This window comes from Pseudorca crassidens, chromosome 6, assembly GCF_039906515.1.
Source record: "Pseudorca crassidens isolate mPseCra1 chromosome 6, mPseCra1.hap1, whole genome shotgun sequence".
Classification (NCBI taxonomy): Eukaryota; Metazoa; Chordata; class Mammalia; order Artiodactyla; family Delphinidae; genus Pseudorca; species Pseudorca crassidens.
In genome coordinates this window covers 35,359,790-35,386,060 of record NC_090301.1, presented here as the reverse complement: position 1 = coordinate 35,386,060, position 26,271 = coordinate 35,359,790, and the positions used below count along the sequence as shown (strand labels likewise).

Here is a 26,271-nt window from a genome sequence, read left to right as displayed (position 1 = left end):
GATTGGAGTGTAAGACCCAAAGGAGTAGATGAAAGCATATGGGCAGTTTGGGGGGATGTGTACTACTGGCTCCTAAAAGTATCAATAAAGTTAATTATAGCATAAAAGAATGGGCAGTGAGTAGGGCTGGTTCTGTGTCAGTGTGAATATCTTTTACAGATAGAAGGATAAAAGTGGGCTGGCTCTAAATCTGTCCCTTCAGGCAGGCTTGTTGGCAGTCATAGTGACTCTGGTTCCAGCCTTCTTGTAGAGTCCCAGAGCCTCTCCACAACTTCATTGCCCTCCTTTAGACTTCCCACTCCCACTCCCCTTTGTTTCCTTGAAGCATTTCCTCCCAGTTTGTTATCAAGCTGTAAGGGTTTGAAGAACTCATTGACAATGGAGTTGGTAATTGATAACGCCTTATCATGTAATCCCTTCAAAGGAGATTGGCAATTAATAAGGAACTATGTCTTATGCCAAAAAAATGGCTTTCTAATGGTAAAATTTAAGAGTAAAAACCTGAGCATATGGTTTAGAACTTGAATTCCGACAATTACACATGCACAGATTTGAAGCCTAGATTCGTCACTTAATAGCTATGAGATCATAAGCAAGTTATCCTAAGTCTCAGTTTCCTTAACTGTAAAATAGGGATAATAATACCTACCTCATAGGAGTATCATGAAGATTCAAGGAAATAATCCCTGTGAAGCATTTAGCCCTATGCTGGCACTTGATAAATGTTAGCTGTTATTGTCATTGTTTTATTTTGTGAAATCCCATCTCATTGGCAAGGATCAATTCTATTCATATGTAAGTCCAACCCAGGATCCAGGAAAGGTAGATATAGATTTAAGTCACTTAATCTGAATTAGTTGTTGTAAGTGGCATATTCAGGTCCCTTGGTCCTCTGCCTGCCCCGAGCTGAATTCATGGCTCTCACAGCAGAGCCCGACCACTTCTTGTCTTTTCCAGACAGACTGTAGAAGCTTCACGGTTCACTGCTGACGAGTTTAATTCTAAGGCAAAATATTTTACCCGTTTAGCATATTGTTAAATTAGACCGGCTCCCTATCTTCTGAAATGCACATTTTGGGATTGATGGATTTAGAATTTTTTTTTCTTAGGTTTTGCTGATCACAGGTTTAAGTCTTTAAGTCTTTTCATCTCCTTCACAGAAAAACATTGACAAAAATGTAATCAGTGAGTAGCCCAATTGAATAAAATGAAACGGTCAAAGGAAGCTATAATGACGCTTAGGGTTCGGTGGTTCTTGGTTTCCAGTTTTGCTTTTGCAGGTTGTAGCCAGTTAGAGGTTGGGGATGCTAAATCTGCCCTTTGTGAATAAACAGACAAATGATTTGGTCTTCCATTCTGCCAGGCCTTGATCTTTTGAGTTAAAGAAAAGAGTGTAAGTAATTCCTTCTTTGGAGCAACAATTTTCAGGGACAGCTGTTTTCTAGCTTATGGGGAGGAGGAATTTCTGGCTGCTAGCTAGCTTCAGATGAAGGGTTTGCAGAATTCCTGCTCTCCCCCAGTTGGTGCTAATGCATTCCTCATTGTCTGCAGTGGTTGGGCTGCTCTCTTCATTAAGAGAAAAGGGATAGGGATCAATTTTCAAAGTCACAGACATCTAAATGTGTGCAGAATTTGGATATTTTAGACATCAGTACCTAAACTAAGATGAAAAATCTCAGAGATGGCAGATAACATCATGTTTCAAGGTATGGAGAAAACTTCCCTTCTAAAAGGGCTGCCGTAAAGAATAAACAAGGCCTTAATGAGAAAGAATTCCAACTTCAAAGTTTACACTTGGAGTAATCTGATGAATCATTTTTATAATTCCAGTTTCTCTATCTCTTAACATGGGTACAGTAGTCCAGATCAGGCTCAAAGACTAGTTGTGAGAACTGTATGAGATACATGATTTCATCCTATTATGTTTTTAGTTTTGGAGATTGAAAAAAATTCTGGGCATGTATCCCAGAGAAATTAAAACTTAACATTCACACAAAAATATATACATAACTCATGGTAGCTTTATTTGTAATAGTCAAACACTAAAAATAATCCAAAGATCCTTCAATGAGTGAATGGATAAACAAACTGTGGTACATCCATACCATGTAATACTACTCAGTAGTAAAAAGGAAGTGATACATGCAACGGCTTGGATGGATCTCAAATGAATTATACTGAGTTTGAAAAGGCAATTCAAAAAGGTCCCATACTCTGTGATTCTTCCATTTATCGACAGTCTTGAAATAACAAAAGTTTAGAGATGGAAAACAGATTAGTGGTTGCCAGGGGATAGTGATGGGCGGGGAAGACAGTGTCTGTGGTCATAAAAAGGCAGTAGAATGGGACTCTGGGAGGGCTCACGCCAGGGAGTGCTTCCCAGGGCTTCTGCTGCCAGTGTCCTGGTTCCCGCGGTGAGCCACAGCCATCCCCCGCCTCTGCAGGAGACCCTCCGACACTAGCAGTGAACACCTACCTCTTCATGATGCAGGCTCAAGCCATTCTCATCTGGGACAACATGAGAACGATCGGCGCTCAGGTTTACGAGCAGGTAGTTCGGAGCGCTTACGCGAAGAGGAACAGCAGCGTGAATGACTCAGATTATCCTCTTGACTTGAACCACAGCGAAACCTTCCTACAAACCACAACTTTGCTTCCTGAAGACTTCACCTACTTTGCAAACCATACCTGCCCTGAAAGGCTCCCTTCCATGAAGGGCCCCATAGCCATAAACATGAGTGAAATTGGAATGGATGTCGTCCATGAACTCTTCTCTAGAGACCCAACCATCAAGCTCGGAGGTCACTGGAAGCCATCGGATTGCATTCCTCGATGGAAGGTGGCAATCCTTATCCCCTTCCGGAACCGCCATGAGCACCTCCTGGTCCTGCTCCGACACCTGATTCCCATGCTCCAGCGCCAGCGCCTACAGTTTGCATTTTATAAGGTGGAGCAAGTTGGCACCCAACCCTTTAATCGAGCCATGCTTTTTTTTTTCCTTTGGTACACGGGCCTCTCACTGTTGTGGCCTCTCCCGTTGCGGAGCACAGGCTCCGGACGCGCAGGCTCAGCGGCCATGGCTCACGGGCCCAGCCACTCCGCGGCATGTGGGATCTTCCCGGACTGGAGCACGAACCCGCGTCCCCTGCATCGGCAGGCGGACTCTCAACCACTGCGCCACCAGGGAAGCCCCCGAGCCATGCTTTTTAATGTGGGTTTTCAAGAAGCAATGAAGGACTTGGACTGGGACTGTCTTATTTTTCGTGATGTGGATCATATACCAGAAAGCGATTGTAACTACTATGGATGTGGAACAGATGCCAAGGCACTTTGCAACTAAACTGGATAAGTATATGTATCTGCTTCCTTATACTGAGTTCTTTGGCGGAGTGAGCGGCTTAACAGTGGAACAGTTTCAGAAAATCAACGGCTTTCCTAATGCTTTCTGGGGTTGGGGTGGAGAAGATGACGACCTGTGGAACCGAGTACAGAATGCAGGCTGTTCTGTGAGTCGGCCGGAAGGTGACACAGGGAAGTACAAGTCCATTCTTCCTCACCACCGAGGAGAAGTCCAGTTTCTGGGAAGGTACGCGTTGCTGAGGAAGTCCAAAGAACGGCAAGGGCTGGACGGTCTCAACAACTTGAACTACTTTGCAAACGTCACATACGATGCCTTGTATAAAAACATTACTGTCAATTTGACACCCGAGTTGGCTCAGGTGACCGAGTACTGAGACGAGGGGAGAATATATGTTTGCTTCACCCACCGCCCCCAAGAAAGCAGCCTGACGACATGTCTAGGGGCTCCGCAGAAGAAGAAAACAGAAATCCAGTGTCTCATGAAGGATCACAGGGTTCAAGGAAAAAATGTGGACAGAGCACATGCACAAAACGCCTTCACCATTTGGACTCACTGGGCTTGAGGGAGAAGGCCGGGAACTGACTTTCTCTTTTCACAGGGCTGCTCTTCTCCCCCATCTTCTGCCCTGATGTCCCATCTCCTCCACAATCTCCAGAACCAAAGCTGTGATCCGCCACCATCCAGCCACGAATGGCCTAGGGAGCTTCTTGGCCTTCAGAGCAAAGAGGCAGACCCACCACAGGGCAGCTGTGTTTTAGGAAGGGCAAAGGAAACTCCACACAACCATTCTTCTACATCTCTGGTGTTCTCTTTGGTTTCATTAAAAAAAAAAAAAAAAGAGGTAACAGAAGGGATCCTTATGGTGATGGACCTCTTATCTATTTGGACAGTGGAAGTGATTAGATGAATCTATACGTGCAATATATAATTGCACATTATTGGGCTTCCCTGGTGGCGCAGTGGTTGAGAATCTGCCTGCCAATGCAGGGGACACGGGTTTGAGCCCTGGTCTGGGAGGATCCCACATGCTACGGGGCAACTGGGCCCGTGAGCCACAACTACTGAGCCTGTGCGTCTGGAGCCTGTGCTCTGCAACAAGAGAGGCCGCGATAGTGAGAGGCCCGCACACTGTGATGAAGAGTGGCCCCCGCTTGCCACAACTAGAGAAAGCCCTCGCACAGAAACAAAGACCCAACACAGCCAAAAATAAATAAATTAACTCCTACCCCCAACATCTTTAAAAAAAAAAGAGGTGACATAAAAAAAATTGCACATTATTAAATGCACAAACAAATAAGTGCATGTATAACTTAAGAAATATGGATTGATCATTGAATTATAGCAATGTCAATAGTTTGATTGTGATATTGCACTATAGTTATGCAAGGTGTTATCTGGGGGAACTGAGTAAAGGGTACATAAGGTCTCGCTATATTATTTCGTACAACTGCAAGTGAATCTACAATTATCTCAAATTTTAAAACATAATTTTTTTTTAGTTTGGACCTTTTGACTGCCTTCATCCAGTTCCCCTCCCCCCACCCTCTGCCTCTGGTAACCACAAATCTGATTTCTAGATGAGTTTGTTTATTTATTTTTGACGTACAATTGACCTACAACACTATGTTAGTTCCTGTTATACAATACAGTGATTTGATATTTCTATACATTTCAAAATGGTCACCACAGTAAGTCTAGTTACAATATGTCACCATACAAAGATATTATATAGTTATGGACTATATTCCCCACACTATACATTTCATACCCTTGTCTCATTTATTTTGCACCTGGAAGTTTGTACCTCTTAACCTCCTTCACCTATTTCCCTTCCCCCCATTATTTTTTTTAAATACAGAGAATTAGAGAAAAAAATATCTCTCTTCCATGACTGGCCCAGTAAGATATTAATCTCGCCTTTTCTGTCAGTCGAATTTCTTAGTACTCTTTTTCTGTATTTCTGTATTTGATCCATGTGTTTATCCATGTATGTGTTTGGAGCAGAGTGAGTTTTCAAAGCTGAATTCACGCTGCCATATGAGCCCAGAAGACCTCACTTTAACGAACTATAGAAGCATTGAAGGCTGCACTCAGAGTCAGTGCTGGGCAGCAACTCCATCCAAACAGTCCTCCCTTGGGGTTAACATTTTCATGGTAATTTGAAGTGTTCACAATATTACTCACTTCTTTACAACAGTTTTATTAAGTTATACGAGAAATTCATCTTCTCTACAGAAAAGTTAAAAATTCAAAGAAGTAAAAGAAAAAATAAAAACCCAACTAATTTCTAATCTGATTTTGGAAAGTAAACTTGTCACCTCAGAATAAACTCCAGAACCATTTTGCTATTAATTGAGATGTTTAGCAGAAAGTTTATCAAGACAGAATATGGATTTTACTAAACAGGACTCAACTTATAATTAGCAATCATTTGGCTCTTCTCACCTCTGAAAACTGACCAATAGTCAGAATTTCACACCTCCAAATGAAAATTGGCATCCACTGTTTTGAGATAACCAGAGGAACGGCAGCGTTCAATGTAAGCAATATGACAAAACCTCATAACTTAGGGCTTACTGTTTTGAAAAGTGTAAAATAAATCAGATAATTCAACTGATGAGATATTCAGAAAAGTAGTGCTTAAATGTTCTGGGCCTCGATGGTAAAGGACAGCTGTTGGACTTAATGAACATACTCATATGATGATAGTTCTATGAGGGAGTTGCATGTTTATATCCATAAAAAGGTGGAAGATAATTAAAGATTCAAATGAGGTAATCATTCCTTAATAAGGTCTACTAAGGCTTTAACATTAGGCCATTAGAAAAGAATCTGATGAGCAACTGTCAGGTTTGTATCAGAAGCAATCAAGCATGTGTCCAAACTCCACTGCTGTTACGTGAGTGTGAGGGATGGAAATGGCACACAGGCTTTGCTGAAGAACAGTCATCCTATGATAATGAAGTGGGGGTTAATGCTAATGCAGGATATATTTGGAAACTTAAGCAGATGCTTTGGGAAAGGCTTATCTGTGGTCAAATGCTGGTCTCCAAGGAAAGCAAAGAGATGCCTGGGCTCCCTATTATCTGAATGGTTGGTGGAGATGCTCCAGTTGGTTCTGAAGGTACAAATGCCTAAGAGTTATTACTGACTTTTTAATATCCACCTAGGTCTTTAGGCCCAGATGCTGGGGAAGTGGGCAGGTACATGGGACAGTTATGGACTCTGTTCACCCCATTAACTTAAGGTTGAGATAGACAGTCCTGATAGCTATCTCCAGGCCCCCTTGTTTCCGGTCCCCCCTGCCACCATTGTCTGTGAAGTCTTCAAAAAGGAGAAGCACTTCCCAAGCAGGAGACCCTCGTCTACTCCCATCCTACCCTCCAGCTGCCTAGGAGGAAAGAAAGCTAGAGAGAACCAAAAAGAGGGAGTTTAACTCCATTTTGCTCCTCCTCTGAAATTTCGATTTCCTTAGCACAGAAGACCCCTTATGTCTTCTTGAAAAGTGAATTTGGGCAGAAGGGAAGTTATGACTATGCCCTAGAGGTCAAAGTATTTGATCAGGAGTATATGGGGAGGGGGCATTCTCCTCCTACCCCCTTGTTCATACCTCAACACCCTGGCGCAGGACATTGATGAGAGTCCCATGTCCATGGGGTCTTTCCTGGATGGGTCTAATGTGCCAATGGCTCATGCTAATCCTTGGGTCACTTTTTTTTTCCCCCTTTTGGGTTTTCCTGACTTCAGATGGAATTGCTTCATAGAGCCTGATCTTCTATAGCTGCTTTAGACCTTCACCTGCTGGAAAGGTCTGAAGTTCTCCAGCTTTTTAGTCTCATTAGTGGATAAGTTGAAATTGGAGTAAGAGGCTGAGTGTCTCTGCACATTACACAAATCAGCTTTGCCAGCACCGTACTACTTTCCTCATGGACTCCTTGAATCTAGTTATAAATAGGTTAGAGCTAATAAATGAGGAGTGAGTGATGGGTCCTCTCCACTTCTAACAGCAAAGTAAAACAAAGGTATCATTGAACCTTAAATGCGATAAACAATTCTTTATTTTTTTTAATAAATTTATTTATTTATTTTTGGCTGTATTGGGTCTTCGTAGCTGCACACAGGACTTTCTCTAGCTGCAGCCAGCAGAGGGCTACTGTTTGCGGTGCACGGGCTTCTCATTGTGGTGGCTTCTCTTGTTGTGGAGCCCGGACTCTAGGTGCACAGGCTTCAGTAGTTGTGGCACGTGGGCTCTAGAGCACAAGCTCAGTAGCTGTGGCGCACAAGCTTAGTTGCTCTGTGGCATGTGGGATCTTCCCAGACCAGGGATCGAACCCGTGTCCCCTGCATTGCCAGGCGGATTCTTAACCACTGCGCTGCCAGGGAAGTCCCACGATAAGCAATTCTTGAAAGAGAAAGGAGGGGCAACTCAATTACTGAGAGGAAAGAAATATGACTGGAAAAAAGAACATAGCATATATGTTCTTTTCTCTTTATATATATATATACATACATACATACATATGCTGGCGTGGTAGCAAAATTTCAAGAGCTACATTGAGGTGGAATGCCAAGTTTGGGCATATTTGGGGAAATATTGGATGGGCCACCCAGAGTCTATTTAAATGAGTTTGAGCAACTTCCTGAGAGAAAAAGAACTCATTCTAGAAAAAGGAATCTGGCTCAATACTTTGAATTAGAATGTTACTAATTCTTAAATATGGATGAGAAGGGCAACTCTGCGGGTAGTAGAGTGTTTGTCCCTGGGATATTTCTCCTGATCCAGATCTCCACTAGAAACATGTCTAAGTCTGCTGTACTGCCTGTGTAGTATTTTATTTTGAAACAGTTCAGTATGAACAATGTGATATATGTATGTAAATTAATTTTAACCTACATCTAAGGGTTAGTATAATCTTTGGTTAGCACTGGAAATCCCCCAATCTTCAATCCACACACCAAAAACAGCTAAGAAGTATTTCAGATACCCTCATCAAAATCTAGCCAAGGGCTTCCCTGGTGGCACAGTGGTTGAGAGTCCGCCTGCCGATGCAGGGGACACGGGTTCGTGCACCGGTCCGGGAAGATCCCACATGCCGCGGAGCGGCTGGGCCCGTGAGCCATGGCCGCTGAGCCTGCGCATCCAGAGCCTGTGCTCCGCAACGGGAGAGGCCACAACAGTGAGAGGCCCGCGTACCGCAAAAAACAAAAACAAAAACAAAATCTAGCCAAGCACCCATCTTGAATACCACTAATTTCACTACCAAAAAGTTATTTCTTTTTTTTTAATTATTATTTATTAATTTATTTATTTTTGGCTGTATTGGGTCTTCGTTGCTGTGCGCGAGCTTTCTCTAGTTGCAACGAATGGGGGCTACTCTTTGTAGCACCGTCTCGTTGTCCTGGCTTCTCTTGTTGCGGGGCACGGGTTCTAGGCGTGCGTGCTTCAGTAGTTACGGCTTACAGGCTCTAGAGCTCAGGCTCAGTAGTTGTGGTGCACAGGCTTAGTTGCTCCGTGGCATGTGGGATCTTCCCGGGCCAGGGCTCGAACCCGTGTCCCTTGCATTGGCAGGCAGACTCTTAACCATTGCGCCACCAGGGAAGCCCCCAAAAAGCTATTTCTAACATCTTTTATGCTGATGAATCAAGTCATGTTGCTCTGATGTTCCTCTAAGAGAATCTAAGGAGAAAGACACATTTTTCCCTACTTCCCAACAGCAGTCTGGGGATCAAGTTCCCCTTGAATCAACACTAGAAGCCTGTGATTTCTTGAAGGAGGCAGCAGAACCTGTTGGATGAGTGGTCTGGCCAAAGTGGTATCCAGCTAAGGCAGTGGCATCTGGAAGAGGGGATGGAAACAGTAGAGTCATGGGGAAGTCTTGGCTGGCCCAACAGGTTCAGGAGAGACTGATGAACATGGTGGCACCCAGGGAAGTGAGAATGAATCAAGAAAAGAGAATGAAAATATCACAAATCATTAATGAGTCACCTCTGAGAACTCCCAGAAATACTTGATGGAGATTTTGTTGGGATTTGAGGTCAGCACCTGAAAACACGGATTGCATATGTATAATTGCATTGGAATGGGAAGTTAGACATGAAAATACTTAATTGCCATTGAAATCTGCAAAGGATCTCTCAAAGGGTACTTTCAATTCTGTACTTGGCCCAGCCAAATACAATTGGCTTGACTCCTTAGGTGGAACAGAAGGTACCTGGTAGAGCTAAGTTTTCATAGATGCATCTGGTTCCCCAAGAGGGCACAGAGCTAATACAACTGAAAAGGTGTACACCTGTGACTTCAGGCATCTTGTGAATGACCTGGCCTGGCTTAGTCATTCACAAGATGCTTAAGTTCAAAGCAGAGATTTTCATCTGGGAAGCAGGTTGGGGTGGAAGGAAATATTCAAATGGCCTGGAGAATCTTTTCAGAACACAAATTCCCCAGGCCCCACTCTGGATCTGTTGACCCAGAATTTCTAGTAATGGGATTGAGAATGAGTTTGGGAGCCCAGTGTGTCTTCAGAATTTGGAGGCAACTGGAGAATCAAGGAGTTCTAGGGCAGAGAAGAGGAATATTTGCTCGTGTTACTAGGAGATGGGTAGGGAGGAACAGACCAGAGATACAGAGACTGGGGTTCCAGAGGAGGTGGAAGGGAGAAGGGGAGAAGGGCGGGAACACAGGTGGTCTTAAAGGGAACCGGAGGAGAGGCCCTCCATTAGCTGGAAGGAAAAAAGCATGAGAGATCAGCTCGGTGCTTTGTCACCACCTAGAGGGGTGGGATAGGGAGGGTGGGAGGGAGGGAGATGCAAGAGGGAAGAGATATGGGGACATATGTATATGTATAACTGATTCACTTCGTTATAAAGCAGAAACTGACACACCATTGTAAAGCAATTATACTCTAATAAAGATGTTTAAAAAAACCCCACAACAACATGCATGTCTTCAGAAGAAAAAAAAAAGGAAAAAGGCATGAAAAGGTGTGGCTGTAGATGAGCTTGAAGCTGGAGGGAGTGCAGATAGCCTGAGGTTGGGGCTGAGGGTTGCCATTTTCTCTCTGGAGTGGACTGTAAGGCATGACCGGCTGCAGAGAAAGGAGAGGGAGGTTCCAAGAGGCGAAGTAATTTCTTTGAGCTTCTATAAGGGTGAGTGGCTGATCTGGGCTGCAAACTGAGGTCTTTCTCAGTTCAGAGTCCCTGTTCTTTCTCTGATTCACTGCCTTGTCTTTGTGCAGTACAGTCTAACCAAACCCTGATATTATGCCTTTCTGTTAAGTACCCTCCTTGAAAAGTCATTTTTGTCACAATTAATTTGATGGATGCTTGAGACACAACAGCTTTTTACATTAGACTAAATTGTTTCCACTTCTCCACAGTCATCTCTTTGGCTCCAAACCGCGCTCCCCCAAGTCCCTGGTTAGTCAGGATCTGTAATCTTCATCGCTCAATGTGAAATTTAATTTGGGAGGAATCCCTCACTTTCTTGGTAACTATGTATGATTGCGCTACACTTTGGGTCCGCCCCCCCTCCCCCTCAATTATCTTTCTAAAAAGAGATCTTATTTTTTTCCTCTGGGATTTTTGGCTGCTGTTTGATTCTGAAAGAGCACAAAAGGAAAAACAGATTTTCCATGCCTACCAACCTAAGCCTCCTCTCAACAAACCACAGAGCCCAGTGTCCTTTCCTCGGGGAAGCAGGTATTCATATTCCAGACAATCCACCGGACTCTAAATGCTGAGTCCTTGGTGCCCATCTGATGCCCATATGCCATCTGTGTGACAGTAACGGTGCTCTCCCTGCTACAACCTCATCGTAGAAACTCCATCCAAACACTTTAAAGAAAGAGCTCACAGATGTTCGGAAAAATACACAATAATCCTTGGATGATTAATTTAATATTCTTTGGAGACATTCTATAGATCCCTAGGCTGCTGTTTTATTCTGGAAGCCATAACCTCCCCATTCTCACGCCTGTAATGTTTCATTCTGATTCATCTCAGGGCAAGGCAGATGATACCCAAACGTATGAACCAAGAGGCTGAAACATAGATCATTGCCTCCCTGATAAGAATATCAGTGCCTAGGAAGGAAGCCTTCAGCAGCAACGTTGAAATGACACATGAAAGGACAAATGATGTGGGGAACTTGTAAACCATTTCACATCTTGCCGAATGACTTTGTGTATTTGTGATTTTTTTAAGATGACAATTTAAAAATATTTATGTTAGTGTTTTCTATGCTATTTGTCTAGAATGTAAACCTTACTTTAGCTTTCCATAAAATAAACAAAATAGAAATATAGATCTAAAACATGACAAAAATATGTGATTTTGTGTATTTGTTTTGTTACCCCATCTAGTTAGTGTGTCTATAGCAGAGGTTGGCAAACTTTTTTGGTAAAGGACCAAAGAACAAAAATTTGGGGCTTTTCAGGTCATATAGTTTCTGTTGCAACTAGTCAGCTCTGTTATCGAAATATGAAAACAGCCATTAAACAATACGTAAGTAAATGAACATGGCTCTGTTCCAATAAAACTTTATTTACAACACAGGCAGTGGGCCAGATTTAATCTATAGGCTGCAGATTGCTGACCCCTAGAAGGTAAGCTACATGAGGACACTTGAGTCCCCTAACACACAAAGTTTGCTAACATTATTGAGAACTAATTATGTGCTAGGCATCATGCTTAGGATATATAAACTTTGTTTAATGAGGTGGGTATTACTGTCGCATTTTTTAGATTGAGAAATGAAAGTCAGAAAGCTTAAGTAACTTACCTGGGATCACATGGCTAAGTAGTGGAGTCCCATGGCCTGCCTTTCTGTTGGTGAGGGTATGGCACGGTTGGTGGATACAGTGTGCCCTCTAGGGCACTAAGCTGGGATTTGTGTCACACCACTTATCAGATACTTGGGCTCAGGACCCCAGGAATTGTACCCTCAATTTCATATAAAAGCTGAGATACTAAGCAGTCTTGGGGTAAGAATTGTAACTGTGGTCCTTTGTGTTTTCCCCCAAGCTGTCCAGTGAAGTGGTTAGGTGTGTGTGTGCTCTGGAACCTGAGTGCCCGTGTTCAGATGGAAGTCCTGCTTGTGTGACTAGGCAGGTTGGTTTATGCCTCTGTGCTTCCTTGTCCTTGTCTGCTAAATAAGGATAGTGTTACTACCACCCAGGAGGGTTGTCATGTGGATTAAAGGAGTCAATACACGTGAAATGCTTAAGCACTGCGTGATGAGCGTTGCTATTTTAATACCAAACACAGGTCATGGCACAAAGAGTCTGCTTACACATGTGGCTGTCTGACAAGACTTGTGATCCGTGGGCAGGAAAAGGAGGGAAGGAAGAAAAAGAAAGTAATATGAAAGATGAAGAAGGAAGACAAAGTGTAATAGGAACACAAACGATATGAGGGCGTTAAGGGCTGAGGTTTTGAAAATTATATCTCGTTCATGTAATAATAATATATGTGGATTGAAGAAAAAAATAAATATACCCAGAACCCTCCTTACCCGAAGGTATATTTGGTGTATTCCCTTCCAGGATTTTATATCTGTCTCATGTGTTCTAGAGATGCTTCATATGTTCTCCAGTCTGCACGTTCCACCAACACACGCCAGTTGCTCTCCTTGCTTCTTGCTCTGGACTGGCAGCTGCTCTGCGCTTCTCTCTCAGCATCTCTTGTGAGCACTTTGCTAGGCTTCTTCTGGTCACTTATGCCTGCTTTGCTGCAAAGGGTGGGCACTAGCCCATCCTGTTATTCCCCGTAACCTAGCTAGCATGAGGCAGTCGTGTTTAACAGACTTTACATGTCTTGAGGCTCCCACAAGGGAACTTCAGTGCAGGAAAGGAAACTGACAACGGAGTATCTGACATTGCTGTGTCCAGCATCCATTAACCACACATATCCCACTGGACATCTCTTTCCCAAATCCCTGATTTGTTGCTACTATTGAGAAAAAAAATATCAGTAGACAGCGTAATGATAATGACTGATCAGACTGTAAGCTCTGTGAAGGCAGGAACGGTGTCTCTTTTGCTTAATACTGTCTCCACTTCACCAAGCACAGTGCTTTGGCACATAGTGGAGGCTCCATAAGTACTTGTTATTTGAATTCATGGAGGTGCTCTGTACAGGCTCCCACTGCCTATCAAAGTGAAGGCAGACTTTGGATATATATATTTTTTTGGGGGGGGATTTCATCTTGTTTACTATGTTTGAGATTCATTAGGTTTCTTTTTTTAATTTTTAATTTTATTTATTTATGGAATTTTTGAATTTTATTTATTTTTTTATACAGCAGGTTCTTATTAGTTATCCACTTTATACATATTACCATATATATGTCAACCCCAATCTCCCAATTCATCACACCACCACCCCCGCCACTTTCTCCCCTTGGTGTCCGTACGTTTGTTCTCTACATCTGTGTCTCTATTTCTGCCCTGCAAACCGCTTCATCTGTACCATTTTTCTAGGTTCCACATATAGGCGTTAATATACAATATTTGTTTTTCTCTTTCTGCCTTACTTCACCCTGTATGACAGTCTCTAGATCCATCCACGTCTCTACAAATGACCCAATTTTGTTCCTTTTTATGGCTGAGTAATATTCTGTTGTATATATGTACCACATCTTCTTTATCCATTCTTCTGTCGATGGGCATTTAGGTTGCTTCCATGACCTGACTATTGTAAATAGTGCTGCAATGAACATTGGGGTACATGTCTCTTTCTGAATTATGGTTTTCTCTGGGTATATGCACAGTAGTGGGATTGCTGGGTCATATGGTAATTCTATTTTTAGTTTTTTAAGGAACCTCCTACTGTTCTCCATAGTGGCTGTATCAATTTACATTCCCACCATGAGTGCAAGAGGGTTCCCTTTTCTCCACATCCTCTCCAGCATTTGTTGTTTGTAGATTTTCTGATGATGCCCATTCTAACTGGTGTGAGGTGATACCTCATTGTAGTTTTGATTTGCAATTCTCTAATAATTAGTGATGTTCAGCAGCTTTTCACGTGCTTCTTGGCCATCTGTATGTCTTCTTTGGAGAAATGTCTACTTAGGTCTTCTGCCATTTTTGGATTGAGTTGTTTATTTTTTTAATATGGAGCTTCATGAGCTGTTTATATATTTTAGAGATTAATCCTTTGTCCATTGATTCATTTGCAAATATTTTCTCCCATTCTGAGGGTTGTCTTTTTGTCTTGTTTGTAGTTTCCTTTGCTTTGCAAAAGCTTTTAAGTTTCATTAGGTCCCATTTGTTTATTTTTGTTTTTATTTCCATTACTCTAGGAGGTGGATCAAAAAAGATCTTGCTGTGATTTATGTCAAAGAGTGTTCTTCCTATGTTTTCCTCTTAAGAGTTTTATAGTGTCTGGTCTTACATTTAGGTCTCTCACCCATTTTGAGCTTATTTTTGTGTATGGTGTTAGAGAGTGTTCTAATTTCATTCTTTTACATGTAGCTGTCCAGTTTTCCCAGCACCAATTATTGAAGAGGCTGTCTTTTCTCCATTGTATATCTTTGCCTCCTTGTCATAGATTAGTTGACCATAGGTGTGTGGGTTTATCTCTGGGCTTTCTATCTTGTTCCATTGATCTATATTTCTGTTTTTGTGCCAGTACCGTATTGTCTTGATGACTGTAGCTTTGTACTATAGTCTGAAATCAGGGAGTCTGATCAGGCTGATCAGCTCCGTTTTTTTTACCCTCAAGATTGCTTTGGATATTCGGGGTCTTTTGTGTCTCCATACAAATTTAAGATTTTTTTGTTCTAGTTCTGTAAAAAATGCCATCAGTAATTTGATAGGGATTGCATTGAATCTCTACATTGCTTTGGGTAGTATAGTCATTTTCACAATATTGATTTTTCTATCCCAAGAACATGATATATCTCTCCATCTGTTTGTTTCATCTTTGATTTCTTTCAACAACATCTTATAGTTTTCTGAGTACAGGTCTTCTGACTCCTTAGGTAGATTTATTCCTTGGTATTTTATTCTTTTTGTTGCAGTGGTGAATGGGATTGTTTCCTTAATTTCTCTTTCTGATCTGTCGTTGTCAGTGTATAGGAATGCAAGAGACTCCTGTGCATTAATTTTGTACCCTGCAACCTTACCAAATGCATTGATTAGTTCTAGTAGTTTTCTGGTGGCATCTTTAGGATTCTGTATGTATACTATCATGTCATCTGCAAACAGTGACAGTTCTACTTCTTCTTTTCCAATTTGTATTCCTTTTATTTATTTTTCTTCTCTGATTGCCATGGCTAGGACTTCCAAAACTATGTTGAATAATAGTGGTGAGAGTGCACATCCTTGTCTTGAGGAAATGCTTTCAGTTTTTAACCATTGAAAATGATGTTTGCTGTGGGTTTGTTGTATATGGCCTTTATTATGTTGAGGTAGGTTCCCTCTATGCCATCTTCTGGAGAGTGTTTATCATAAATGGCTGTTGAATTTTGTCAAAAGCTTTTTCTGCATCTATTGAGATGATCATGTGGTTTTTATTCTTCATTTTGTTACTGTGGTGTATCACATTGATTGATTTGCGTATATTGAAGAATCCTTGCATCCCTGGGATCAATCCCACTTGATCATGGTGTATGATCCTTTTAATGTGTTGTTGGATTCTGTTTGCTAGTATTTTGTTGAGGATTTTTGCATCTATATTCATCAGTGATGTTGGTCTGTAATTTTCTTTTTTTGTAGTATCTTTGTCTGGTTTTCGTATCAGGGTGATGGTACCCTCATAGAATGAGTTTGGGAGTGTTCCTTCCTCTGCAATTTTTTGGAAGAGTTTGAGAAGGATGGGTGTTAGTTGTCTCTAAATGTTTGATAGAATTCACCTGTGAAGCCATCTGGTCCTGGACTTTCGTTTGTTGGAAGATTTTGTTTGTTTGTTTGTTTGTTTTTGCGGTATGTGGGCCTCTCACTGTTGTGGCCTCTCCCGTCGTGGAACACAGCTCTGCACACGCAGGCTCAGTGGCCATGGCTCACGGGCCTAGCCACTCCACGGCATGTGGGATCTTCACAGACCGGGGCACGAACCTGTGTCCCCTGCATCAGCAGACGGACTCTCAACCACTGTGCCACCAGGGAAGCCTCTGTTGGAAGACTTTTAATCACAGTTCCAATTTCATTACTTCTGGTTGGTCTGTTTATATTTTCTGTTTCTTCTGGGTTCAGTCTTGGAAGGTTATACCTTTCTAAGAATTTGTACATTTCTTCCAGGTTGTCCATTTTATTGGCATATACTTGCTTGTAGTAGTCTCTTATGATGCTTTGTATTTCTGCGGTGTCTGTTGTAACTTCTCCTTTTTCATTTCTAATTTTATTGATCTGAGTCCTCTCCCTCTTTTTCTTGATGAGTCTGGCTAAAGGTTTATCAATTTTGTTTATCTTCTCAAAGAACCAGCATTTAGTTTTACTGATCTTTGCAATTGTTTTCTTTGTTTCTATTTCATTTATTTCTGCTCTGATCTTTATGATTTCTTTCCTTCTACTAACTTTGGATTTTGTTTGTTCTTCTTTCTCTAGTACCTTTAGGTGTAAGGTTAGATTCTTTATTTGAGATTTTTCTTGTTTCTTGAGGTGAGCTTGAATTGCTATGAAATTCTCTCTTAGAACTGCTTTTGCTGCATCCCATAGGTTTTGGATCATTGTGTTTTCATTGTCATTTGTCTCTAGGTATTTTTTGATTTCCTCTTTGATTTCTTCAGTGATCTCTTGGTTATTTAGTAACCTACTGTTTAGCCTCCATGTGTTTGTGTTTTTTACGTTTTTTTCCCTGTAATTGATTTCTAATCTCATAGCGTTGTGGTCATAAAAGATGCTTGATATGATTTCAATTTTCTCAAATTTACCAAGGCTTGATTTGTGACCCAATATGTGATCTGTCCTGGAGAATGTTCCATGTGCACTTGAGAAGAAAGTGTAACCTGCTGTTTTTGGATGGAATGTCCTATAAATATCAATTAAATCTATCTGGTCTATTGTGTCATTTAAAGCTTGTGTTTCCTTATTAATTTTCTGTCTGGATGGTCTGTCCATTGGTGTAAGTGAGGTGTTAAAGTCCCCCACTATTATTGTGTTACTGTCGATTTCCTCTTTTTTAGCTATTAGCAGTTGCCTTACTTATTGAGGTGCTCCTATGTTGGGTGCATATATATTTATAATTGTTATTACTTCTTCTTGGATTGATCCCTTGATCATTATGTAGTGTCCTTCCTTGTCTCTTGTAACCTTCTTTATTTTAAAGTCTATTTTATCTGATATGAGTATTGCTACTCCAGCTTTCTTTTGATTTCCATTTGCGTGGAATATCTTTTTCCATCCCTTCACTTTCAGTCTGTATGTGTCCCTAGGTCTAAAGTGGGTCTCTTGTAGACAGCATATATATGGGTCTTGTTTTTGTATCCATTCAGCGAGCCTGTGTCTTTTGGTTGGAGCTATTAATCCATTCACGTTTAAGGTAATTATTGATATGTATGTTCCTATTACCATTTTCTTAAGTTTTATGGGTTTGTTTTTGTAGGCCCTTTTCTTCTCTTGTGTTTCCCACTTAGAGAAGTTCCTTTAGCATTTGTTGTAGAGCTGGTTTGGTGGTGCTGATTTCTCTTAGCTTTTGCTTGTCTGTAAAACTTGATTTCTCTGTTGAATCTGAATGAGATCCTTGCTGGGTAGAGTAATCTTGGTTGTAGGTTCTTCCCTTTCATCACTTTAAATATATCATGACAGTCCCATCTGCCTTGTAGAGTTTCTGCTGAGAAATCAGCTGTAAACCTTACAGGAGTTCCCTTGTATGTTATTTGTCGTTTTCCCCTTGTTTTTTTCAATAACTTTTCTTTGTCTTTAATTTTTGTCAATTTGATTACTATGTGTCTCGGCATGTTTCTCCTTGGATTTATCCTGCCTGGGACTCTCTGCATTTCCTGGACTTGGGTGGCTACTTCCTTTCCCATGTTAGGGAAGTTTTCAGCTATAATCTTTTCAAATATTTTTTCAGATCCTTTCTCTCTCCTTCTCCTTCTGGGACCCCTATAATGCAAACATTGTTGTGTTTAATGTTGTCCCAGAGGTCTCTTAGGCTGTCTTCATTTCTTTTCATTCTTTTTTGTTTATTCTGCTCTGCAGATGTGAATTCTACCATTCAGTCTTCCAGGTCACTTATCCGTTCTTCTGCCTCCGTTATTCTGCTATTGATTCCTTCTAGTTTATTTTTCATTTCAGTTATTGTATTATTCATCTCTGTTTGTTTGTTCTTTAATTCTTCTAGGTGTTTATTCTTTTATTCTTCTAGGTCTTTGTTAAACATTTCTTGTATCTTCTCGATCTTTACCTCCATTCTTTTTCTGAGGCCCTGAATCATCTTCACTATCATTATTCTGAATTCTTTTTCTGGAAGGTTGCCTATCTCCACTTCATTTAGTTGTTTTTCCTGGGTTTTATCTTGTTCCTTCATCTGGTACAAAGGCCTCTGCCTTTTCATTTTGTCTCTTTCTGTGAATGTGGTTTTCCTTCCACAGGCTGCAGAGTTGTAGTTCTTCTTGCTTCTGCCCTCTCCAGACTTTGATAATATTAAACAGAATATTTTTTGCAATTGGATTTGGATTATTCTGCTGGTTTAGAGCTTCCCCAAGGACAACGGCTTAGGCACTTCCCCTCCCCACCCTCCCAATCCCTAACTAATACACATTTCAGCTTCTATCTAGGAATTCAGAAATGGCTGAATTTTTAAACATAACATCATTTTGTTTGCAATGTGTGTTGGATATATTATTTTACATAGTTAAGATCATGGTGTATCCATTGTTCTGTATCCTATTTTCACTCCCCCTCTGCCTTTGAACGTGATTTTGTCAACATGATTTTTAATGACTGCATAACATCTCATAGAATGTGGTAGATGTACATAATTTGCTAATCATTCTTTTTTCATTGTACATTTGGCTATTATAAATAGTGTTGCAAGGAGCATTCTTACATTTAAATCTCTGTCCATGGTTTATACTATAAGATAGATGCCTGGGAATGAAATGATGGTATCAAAATATATGAATATTTTTATGGCCCTTGTACCTCTTGCCAAATTGCTGTCCAGAAAGATTGTCCCAAATTATATTCTCACCATAAGGCATGAAAGTGCTTATTTCATCAAATCCTCCTCCATATTGTCATCATTTAAGAATCTCTATTAATGGGATAGATGAATAATAGATTGTTAGTGTTATTTTACATTATGCTTCTTTGATTACTAGTGAGTTCAAAGGAATGTTTAGAAGCCAGGTTAGCATTTATAGTTTCCAGCACTAATACGTACTACAACTATTAATGTATATAAGCTTTCTGTATATAGTTCCCTTTCAGATCAACACCTCCACTGCTGAACAGAAAGCTGTGATGGGTTATGCAGCCCAATCTCTGCCATATGCTTGATGCTTATTATTAAGCCCAACTCCTGAGCAAAGAAAGACATAATTAGCCTTTGGGGAATTATTTTAAGCCTTCAGCAGTAAAAGGCCTAAAGTTGATTTATTTCCCAGAATCTATTTGTATCCGATGCCTCTTTCAGTCGAGTCAGACTAAATGACCAGCATGGTTTCAGCCTCCTGTGAAGGAGGTTCTTGACAAGTTCTAGGAGGTTAGTCAAAACTAATCGCCTTAGTATCTTTGTACACCTCCAAGGTACCATCTGGAGACAAAAGAGCGAGTCCTTTGAAAGGAGAGAGAACCACTGGGGCATTTAACAGAGACAGCATAAGTTGAATTTATCTCAGATTACCAGTGGTCAAGATTGAGGCACTGTGCTCTGGGTTGAGAGAGCCTTGAGCTCAGCTGAGGGGAACTTGGCCTTTGCATCTAAGGTGGGGATTAGGAGAAGGCACTGTCTGTAATAAAGACACATGTTCTTTCAGGCGACTGACTTAATCAAGAAAGCTGCTTCTGCCAGTGATTATCATAGGCCAGACTTGAATCTGTGCTTCCAAAACAAAAGCAAGTTGTCTGATTCTAAAGCCTTCTTACACATATTGTGCGTCCAAAGACTGTATTGTTTTGTAATGATAGCAAAGGATTTTTACCCCCAGAGCACCTGGAAACACATTGTAATTCCCAGCCTCACGTTTCACCCAAATTGTTGTCTGGGTGATTGTGCTTGTTTGGGCTGTTATTCATCGATGGCACATTTGGAAACAAAATCTCGAGGTTGTCATGGGTCTGCACGTATTGACGGAGTTCTCAAATGCCAAAATGATAAACACCGTGCAGATGTTCCATGGGACAGTAACCCAGCCTGTCTTTGACAGTTTCGCATGCAAATGACTAAACACGTCAGCTCTGGAAATAGATGCTGCAGCACGGGTTCACTGACTTTTCTTCTCATGAAAAAGTTAGGGCCAAGATTAATTAAAGCCAAGAGCTGGTTACTTTTTTTTTTTTTTTTTTTGCGGTATGCAGGCCTCTCACTGTTGTGGCCTCTCCCGTTGCGGAGCACAGGCTCCGGACGCACAGGCTCATTGACCATGGCTCACGGGCCCAGCTGCTTCGCGGCACGTGGGATCTTCCCAGACCGGGACACGAACCCGTGTCCCCTGCATCGGCAGGCGGACTCTCAACCACTGCTCCACCAGGGAAGCCCGAGCTGGTTCCTTTTAAAGACCCCATAATGATAACCATACCAAAATGTTTCTTGCAATTGCAGAAACTCTCTGTGGGGAGCCAGAAAGTAAGAATATAAAAATGCTTAGATGGAATTCTGTAGCCAGAGGCCATGCCTACTGGCAGACCCTTGCAAATATTTATTGGACAGATATAGTATTTTTGAATGAATAACTGAATGAATGAACAAATGATTGAATGATTGGAATAACTTCTCTAGTTCTGTGTTGGCCCAGTTGGTGGTGCACCATGTGATGAACAGTAGTGCTAGCCCCCAAGTATTGGGGATTTACATAGGGTCTTAGCGCTCTGTAGAGTGCTTCCTACACCTCTCCTTCTCCTGAATTCCTCACAATGACACTACAGAGCAGGTAGTTCTATTTCTGTCTCAGAAACGTGGGGACTAAGGAAGATATGACATGTCAGGACCAGAACCCAAACCCAAGTCTGCTGGATTCCATAGCCCGTGTTCTTAACCCACATCCTAGAGTGCTGCTTACTTAACAAGAGGTCACGTTCAGCAAAAGGTCACTGTCTTTTCATGGTCTCAATTATAATTTCCTCAGCTACCGAATCCGATGTTACTAGATTTGGAAGGTTGCTGAGAGATCACTTGGCCCAAGATCCCTCCTGCTGTAGGTGGAGAATCTGAGGTTCTGCCCACGTCTGTGATCGTTTGGCCAACCTGTGCAAGCGAGAGGCAGGTCTGGAACAGGTCAGCTAACCCTTGATCTGACACTTTCCCACCTCACCTCACTGAGGGTAAGGTCAAAATGGGAACCATGTAAACTAAAATAATGAATGTGGATCCTGCATATTTTTAAAAAATCACTTAAACTGACACCACAGTAGAATCATCCTTGTGCACACAACTCCCTCAGTAAAAATAAACATTAAGAGGACAGATATATGAGAAGTACTTTCCTTTAAAAACATCATTAAAATGGTGAGAACATGACGAATGTGCAGATTGCACAATATCTTCAGTGAATATTGAATGCAGTCTTTTACAAAATCGATGTGTATGCTGCTTGTTGGTTCTTGACAGTGGGAGAAACTGACGATATGTCATTGGTTAAAGTTAAAAGCAGGAGTGAATTTAAATATGGAAAATACCAGCCACTAATTCCCTCTGATTTTTCACTCTGAACTGTGTAAACAGGTCTACTCTACCCTCTGTTCTTTCCGGCTCTTCTTCCACTACTCTAACTGAACCCCTCAATGGGACCAATGCAGCTGTTCCCCATCAGGCTACTTCCCTCTGGTCCTTCCACTCACGGTTTCTAAACCATGTGTTTGTCTAAAATGCAGCCTTTTTCTGCTCCTCTATGGGAGACAGTTGCTGGCTCCTCATTGATCTAAGATCTTTTGCATTGCTTCTCAAGTCATCTCCTTCCTCCTGCCTCTCTCCTTTATGCTCCAGAAACATAGTTGGTAAGGACTCCTCATCTATAAATGACCATGGGTGAAATTCTTGGGTGGTTTACCAAGTTACCCAAAGTTACAAATCACAAGAGGATCAGCCAGGACCTCCAGGCCCCCCTCCAGCTCTGGGATCCTGTGACTAGACAGAATGCACAGCTCACAGCCACCAAGATGCTTATGGAAGAGTCATGTTAGCTTTAAGAAAAGCCAAGAAAGAATAAGTACTATAACCAATGCCCTCCACACTTAATGCTGAGCCAGATTCCTGAGATGACAGCTGTTATCTGTCTGCTTGCGACTCTGCCCACTGGTATGAGCAAAATGGCAAAGGACACAAGGGCAGGTTCTTGAGGAAATAGTGGAGTAAACTGTGGTGGTTATTAATTTTGCCTGTTTAGAAAGCTCTCCCACCTAGGGTTGCCAGATTAAATATAGGACGTCTTTGTATTTGCTAAGTCTGGCAACACTGCTCCCCATCCACCCCATTTTTTCAGTTAATAGTTGCCATCTCCCTGGCCACAGGAATAAATATATGCCCAATTCCCATTCCAACAGAGGCCGGCCCAAGTCGTGTACACATAACCCAATTAGGGCCAGACTCATTTCTTGGGGTGGAAAGACACCCTTTGGCCATGGCTGCTAACTTGAGGTTTCTGGCAGCCATGCCCCCTGTTACAAAATAATGAGAGTAAAAACACAAAGAGAAGCAGCGATAAGCAGTGAAGGAAATAGACACAGAACACTGGTAGCTTTGAGTCCCAGTTACAGTTTCTGAGACCCTGGTTGCTGTAGCTTTTCCTTCCGTGCTGTGCGCTCCCTATTGCAGTTGTAGGAACTGGTAAATTCCTTTTTACTCCATTGACCTGATTTGAGTTGTGTTTCTATTACCTGTTCCTGAAAGAGCTTCTGACTCATACATAGAGAATTCTGATTCTTTTCCTTAAGTAACACATAGAGAATAGAGAAGGGCGTACAGGATAGAGGTGTATGATACCATGAGCTAAGCTTCCCTCTTATGCATTTGTAGATTTAGGAACCGTTTGTGGCAAGTATTGAATCCCAGGCTCCTTTCTCTCTTTTGTATTGTCTTCTTTCCATTTCCCTGCATCATAAAACCAAAGACCTCATTTTACAGATGAAAAAACCTTAAACCAGATGAAGTTAAACAACTTGTCTTGGGGATCAAACGGTGAAAATCCAAGTTTCAAATCAATTATTGTGTATTGAGGTTATGGAAATTAATTTTAATATGAGCCTAACATAATCAAAAAGAGAAAGACAACTTGTATGTCTAAAAATCTAATGTAGTCAATAGGGAAATGTAAATGCTTGTGTTGCTTTTATGATTATTGATTGTAGCAAATCACAGATTAGAGGGACTGACTGTTAGTGAATCTCTTGGCAGTTATGTCTGTGACCACCCTCTTTCTTCTGCTATCAGATCCTGCTGCTTTGGCAACTGGACTGGGAACATGACCCAGGTCTGCTCAGTCATAGCATAGAACTCAATCCTCCTGGCTACAGGAATGGCTCTGGAGATGGGTCATTGCCTGAGAAAGAAATAACCAGTGACTAAAGGGTAGTATAATCAGACTCCTATCCTGAGATTTGGTTTTTATTAGAGCTGATGGGGAACACGTTTCCCTCTCTGGTTGATGAACTGTGGGAATGTGTGTCTGGAATGCTTTGCACCCATTTCTCCTACCATATGGGAAAAATCTGTCTGTAGTTGGAGGAAAAAAAACACAAAAAACCGCACAAAGAGAGAAGCAGAAACAAATGACCAACTTGGTCTTTATGACTTTTAAATCCCCAGATCCACCCATTCCTGAGGTCATATCCATCTCTGCCCTTTCTTGATTAATGCGAACCAAAAAAATGTCTTGTTTTACCAAAGTTAATTCGATGGAAATTTCTGACACTTGAAACTAAAAAAGGGACTTCCCTGGTGGCACAGTAGTTGAGAATCTGCCTACCAATGCAAGGGACACGGGTTCGAGCCCTGGCCCGGGAAGATCCCACATACTGCGGAGCAACTAAGCCCGTTCGCCACAACTACTGAGCCTGAGCTCTAGAGCCCACAAGCCACAACCACTGAGCCCACGTGCCACAACCACTGAAGCCTGCGTGCCTAGATCCCATGCTCCGCAACAAGAGAAGCCACCACGAGAAGCCCACGCACCACAACAAAGAGTAGCCCCTGCTCACCACGACTAAAGAATGACCACCCTCAGCAACGAAGACCCAACACAGCCATAAATAAATAAATTTATTAAAAAAAAAAAAGAAACTAAAAAAGTAGTTTTATTTCATTTGTGACACTACTTTTCTTTGTTGGCATGGATTATTGAAAGTTGCGTGCTTGTAATTTTCTAAGTTAATAATGATCTGGTAAGAGCTAACAGAAAATCTAAGGGTAAGTTTAAATTCAATATGCATTTTGGGGGAAAATGTTATACCAACCACATGCAGTATTTAAAAATAAGTTTTAGGGCTTCCTTGTTGGTGCAGTGGTTGAGAGTCTGCCTGCCAATGCAGGGGACACAGGTTCGTGCCCCGGTCCGGGAAGATCCCACATGCCGCGGAGCGGGTGGGCCCGTGAGCCATGGCCGCTGAGCCTGCGCATCCGGAGCCTGTGCTCCACAACGGGAGAGGCCACAACAGTGAGAGGCCCGCGTACTGCAAAAATAAATAAATAAATAAATAAGTTTTAGCTTTAGACTTTGTTGTTAAAAATAAAAAACCTTAAGATAGAGGAAAATATATGAGAAGTATTAGAATATGTCTTAGGGTAGGGAAGGGCTTCACAAGCAAATCTAAAACCCAGAAACCATAAAGGAAAGTATCAACAGATCTGACTGGGGAAATATTTAAACTGTTGGAATATAAAAGTTGCTATTAACAAAATTAAAAGACAAGTGACAGAATGGAAGAATATGTTTGCAAAATATATAATTTATAGTGAGTTAAGGTCCATAATATATAAAAGGTTCCTACAGGTCCATATGTGAACATAACCCAAGAGGAGAATAGACAAAAGTTATAAATACACAATTCCCAGAAGAAAAAAGAGAAATGCTCATTTCAACCCATTAGTGCAAGGAACACAGACAGGACATAGAAAATTTGAAAAAAATCAGAAGATACAGCATTTCCTTTGAGGAAAGCCCCCTTTGCCTACAATTCCCTTTCCTCCTTTGCCGGTCTGGAAACTCATTTGTATTTTCCCAGCTCAGGTCCAAGCAGAATCCATTGAGTTCTCCTTCATGCCTCCAGTATACCTTGTGCATGCATCTCTTATGACCCTCAGTCACTGCATTTGTTGTATGCTTACCTGTTTGCTTTCTCTCATTGCCCAAAGGCTGCATCCATCACTTGGTCTTAGTGATGAAAACAATCTCTTTGATTTCCTGATATCTTACCGAATATGTATCCATAGAACAGATATTCCATAAATGTTTGGTAAATTAATAAATAACAAATAAATCTTGGATCTTCGTGGACACTGTTTGAATCAATACCTACATTTTATAGGAAAGTGTCTTACTTTCATTTTGACTCTAGATGTTGACACATCTTATTTTACTCATATGAGAAAGGGAAAAAAGTAACAGAAAATTCTGTATTTAATCGATTCTAATTTACCAATTTTGGGTGACATTGCCATGCATATGTCAACTGGATTATTATTCCTGGTGGTGTGACAACACAAAGGCAATTCCTTGATGTTTCCGTCAACAAGCAATTCAATTGTCATTTGAGAAAGAACAATCCATTCTGGCTGTTGAATGAAAACCTTCTCTTCTTGTCATTCCATGAGAT

The 26,271-nt window shown here is 41.4% G+C and overlaps 1 protein-coding gene across 1 annotated transcript; it reads left to right on the top strand.

The window, feature by feature from the left end:
• The first annotated feature begins 2,364 nt into the window (after positions 1–2,364).
• Positions 2,365–10,105, top strand: LOC137226359 (beta-1,4-galactosyltransferase 5-like). Its single transcript, XM_067741069.1, is given in 3 exon segments — positions 2,365–2,980; positions 3,185–3,313; positions 3,315–10,105. Coding segments are annotated over 3 exon segments (1,047 nt in total). The 5' UTR covers positions 2,365–2,482; the 3' UTR covers positions 3,735–10,105.
• The last annotated feature ends 16,166 nt before the right edge of the window (positions 10,106–26,271 follow it).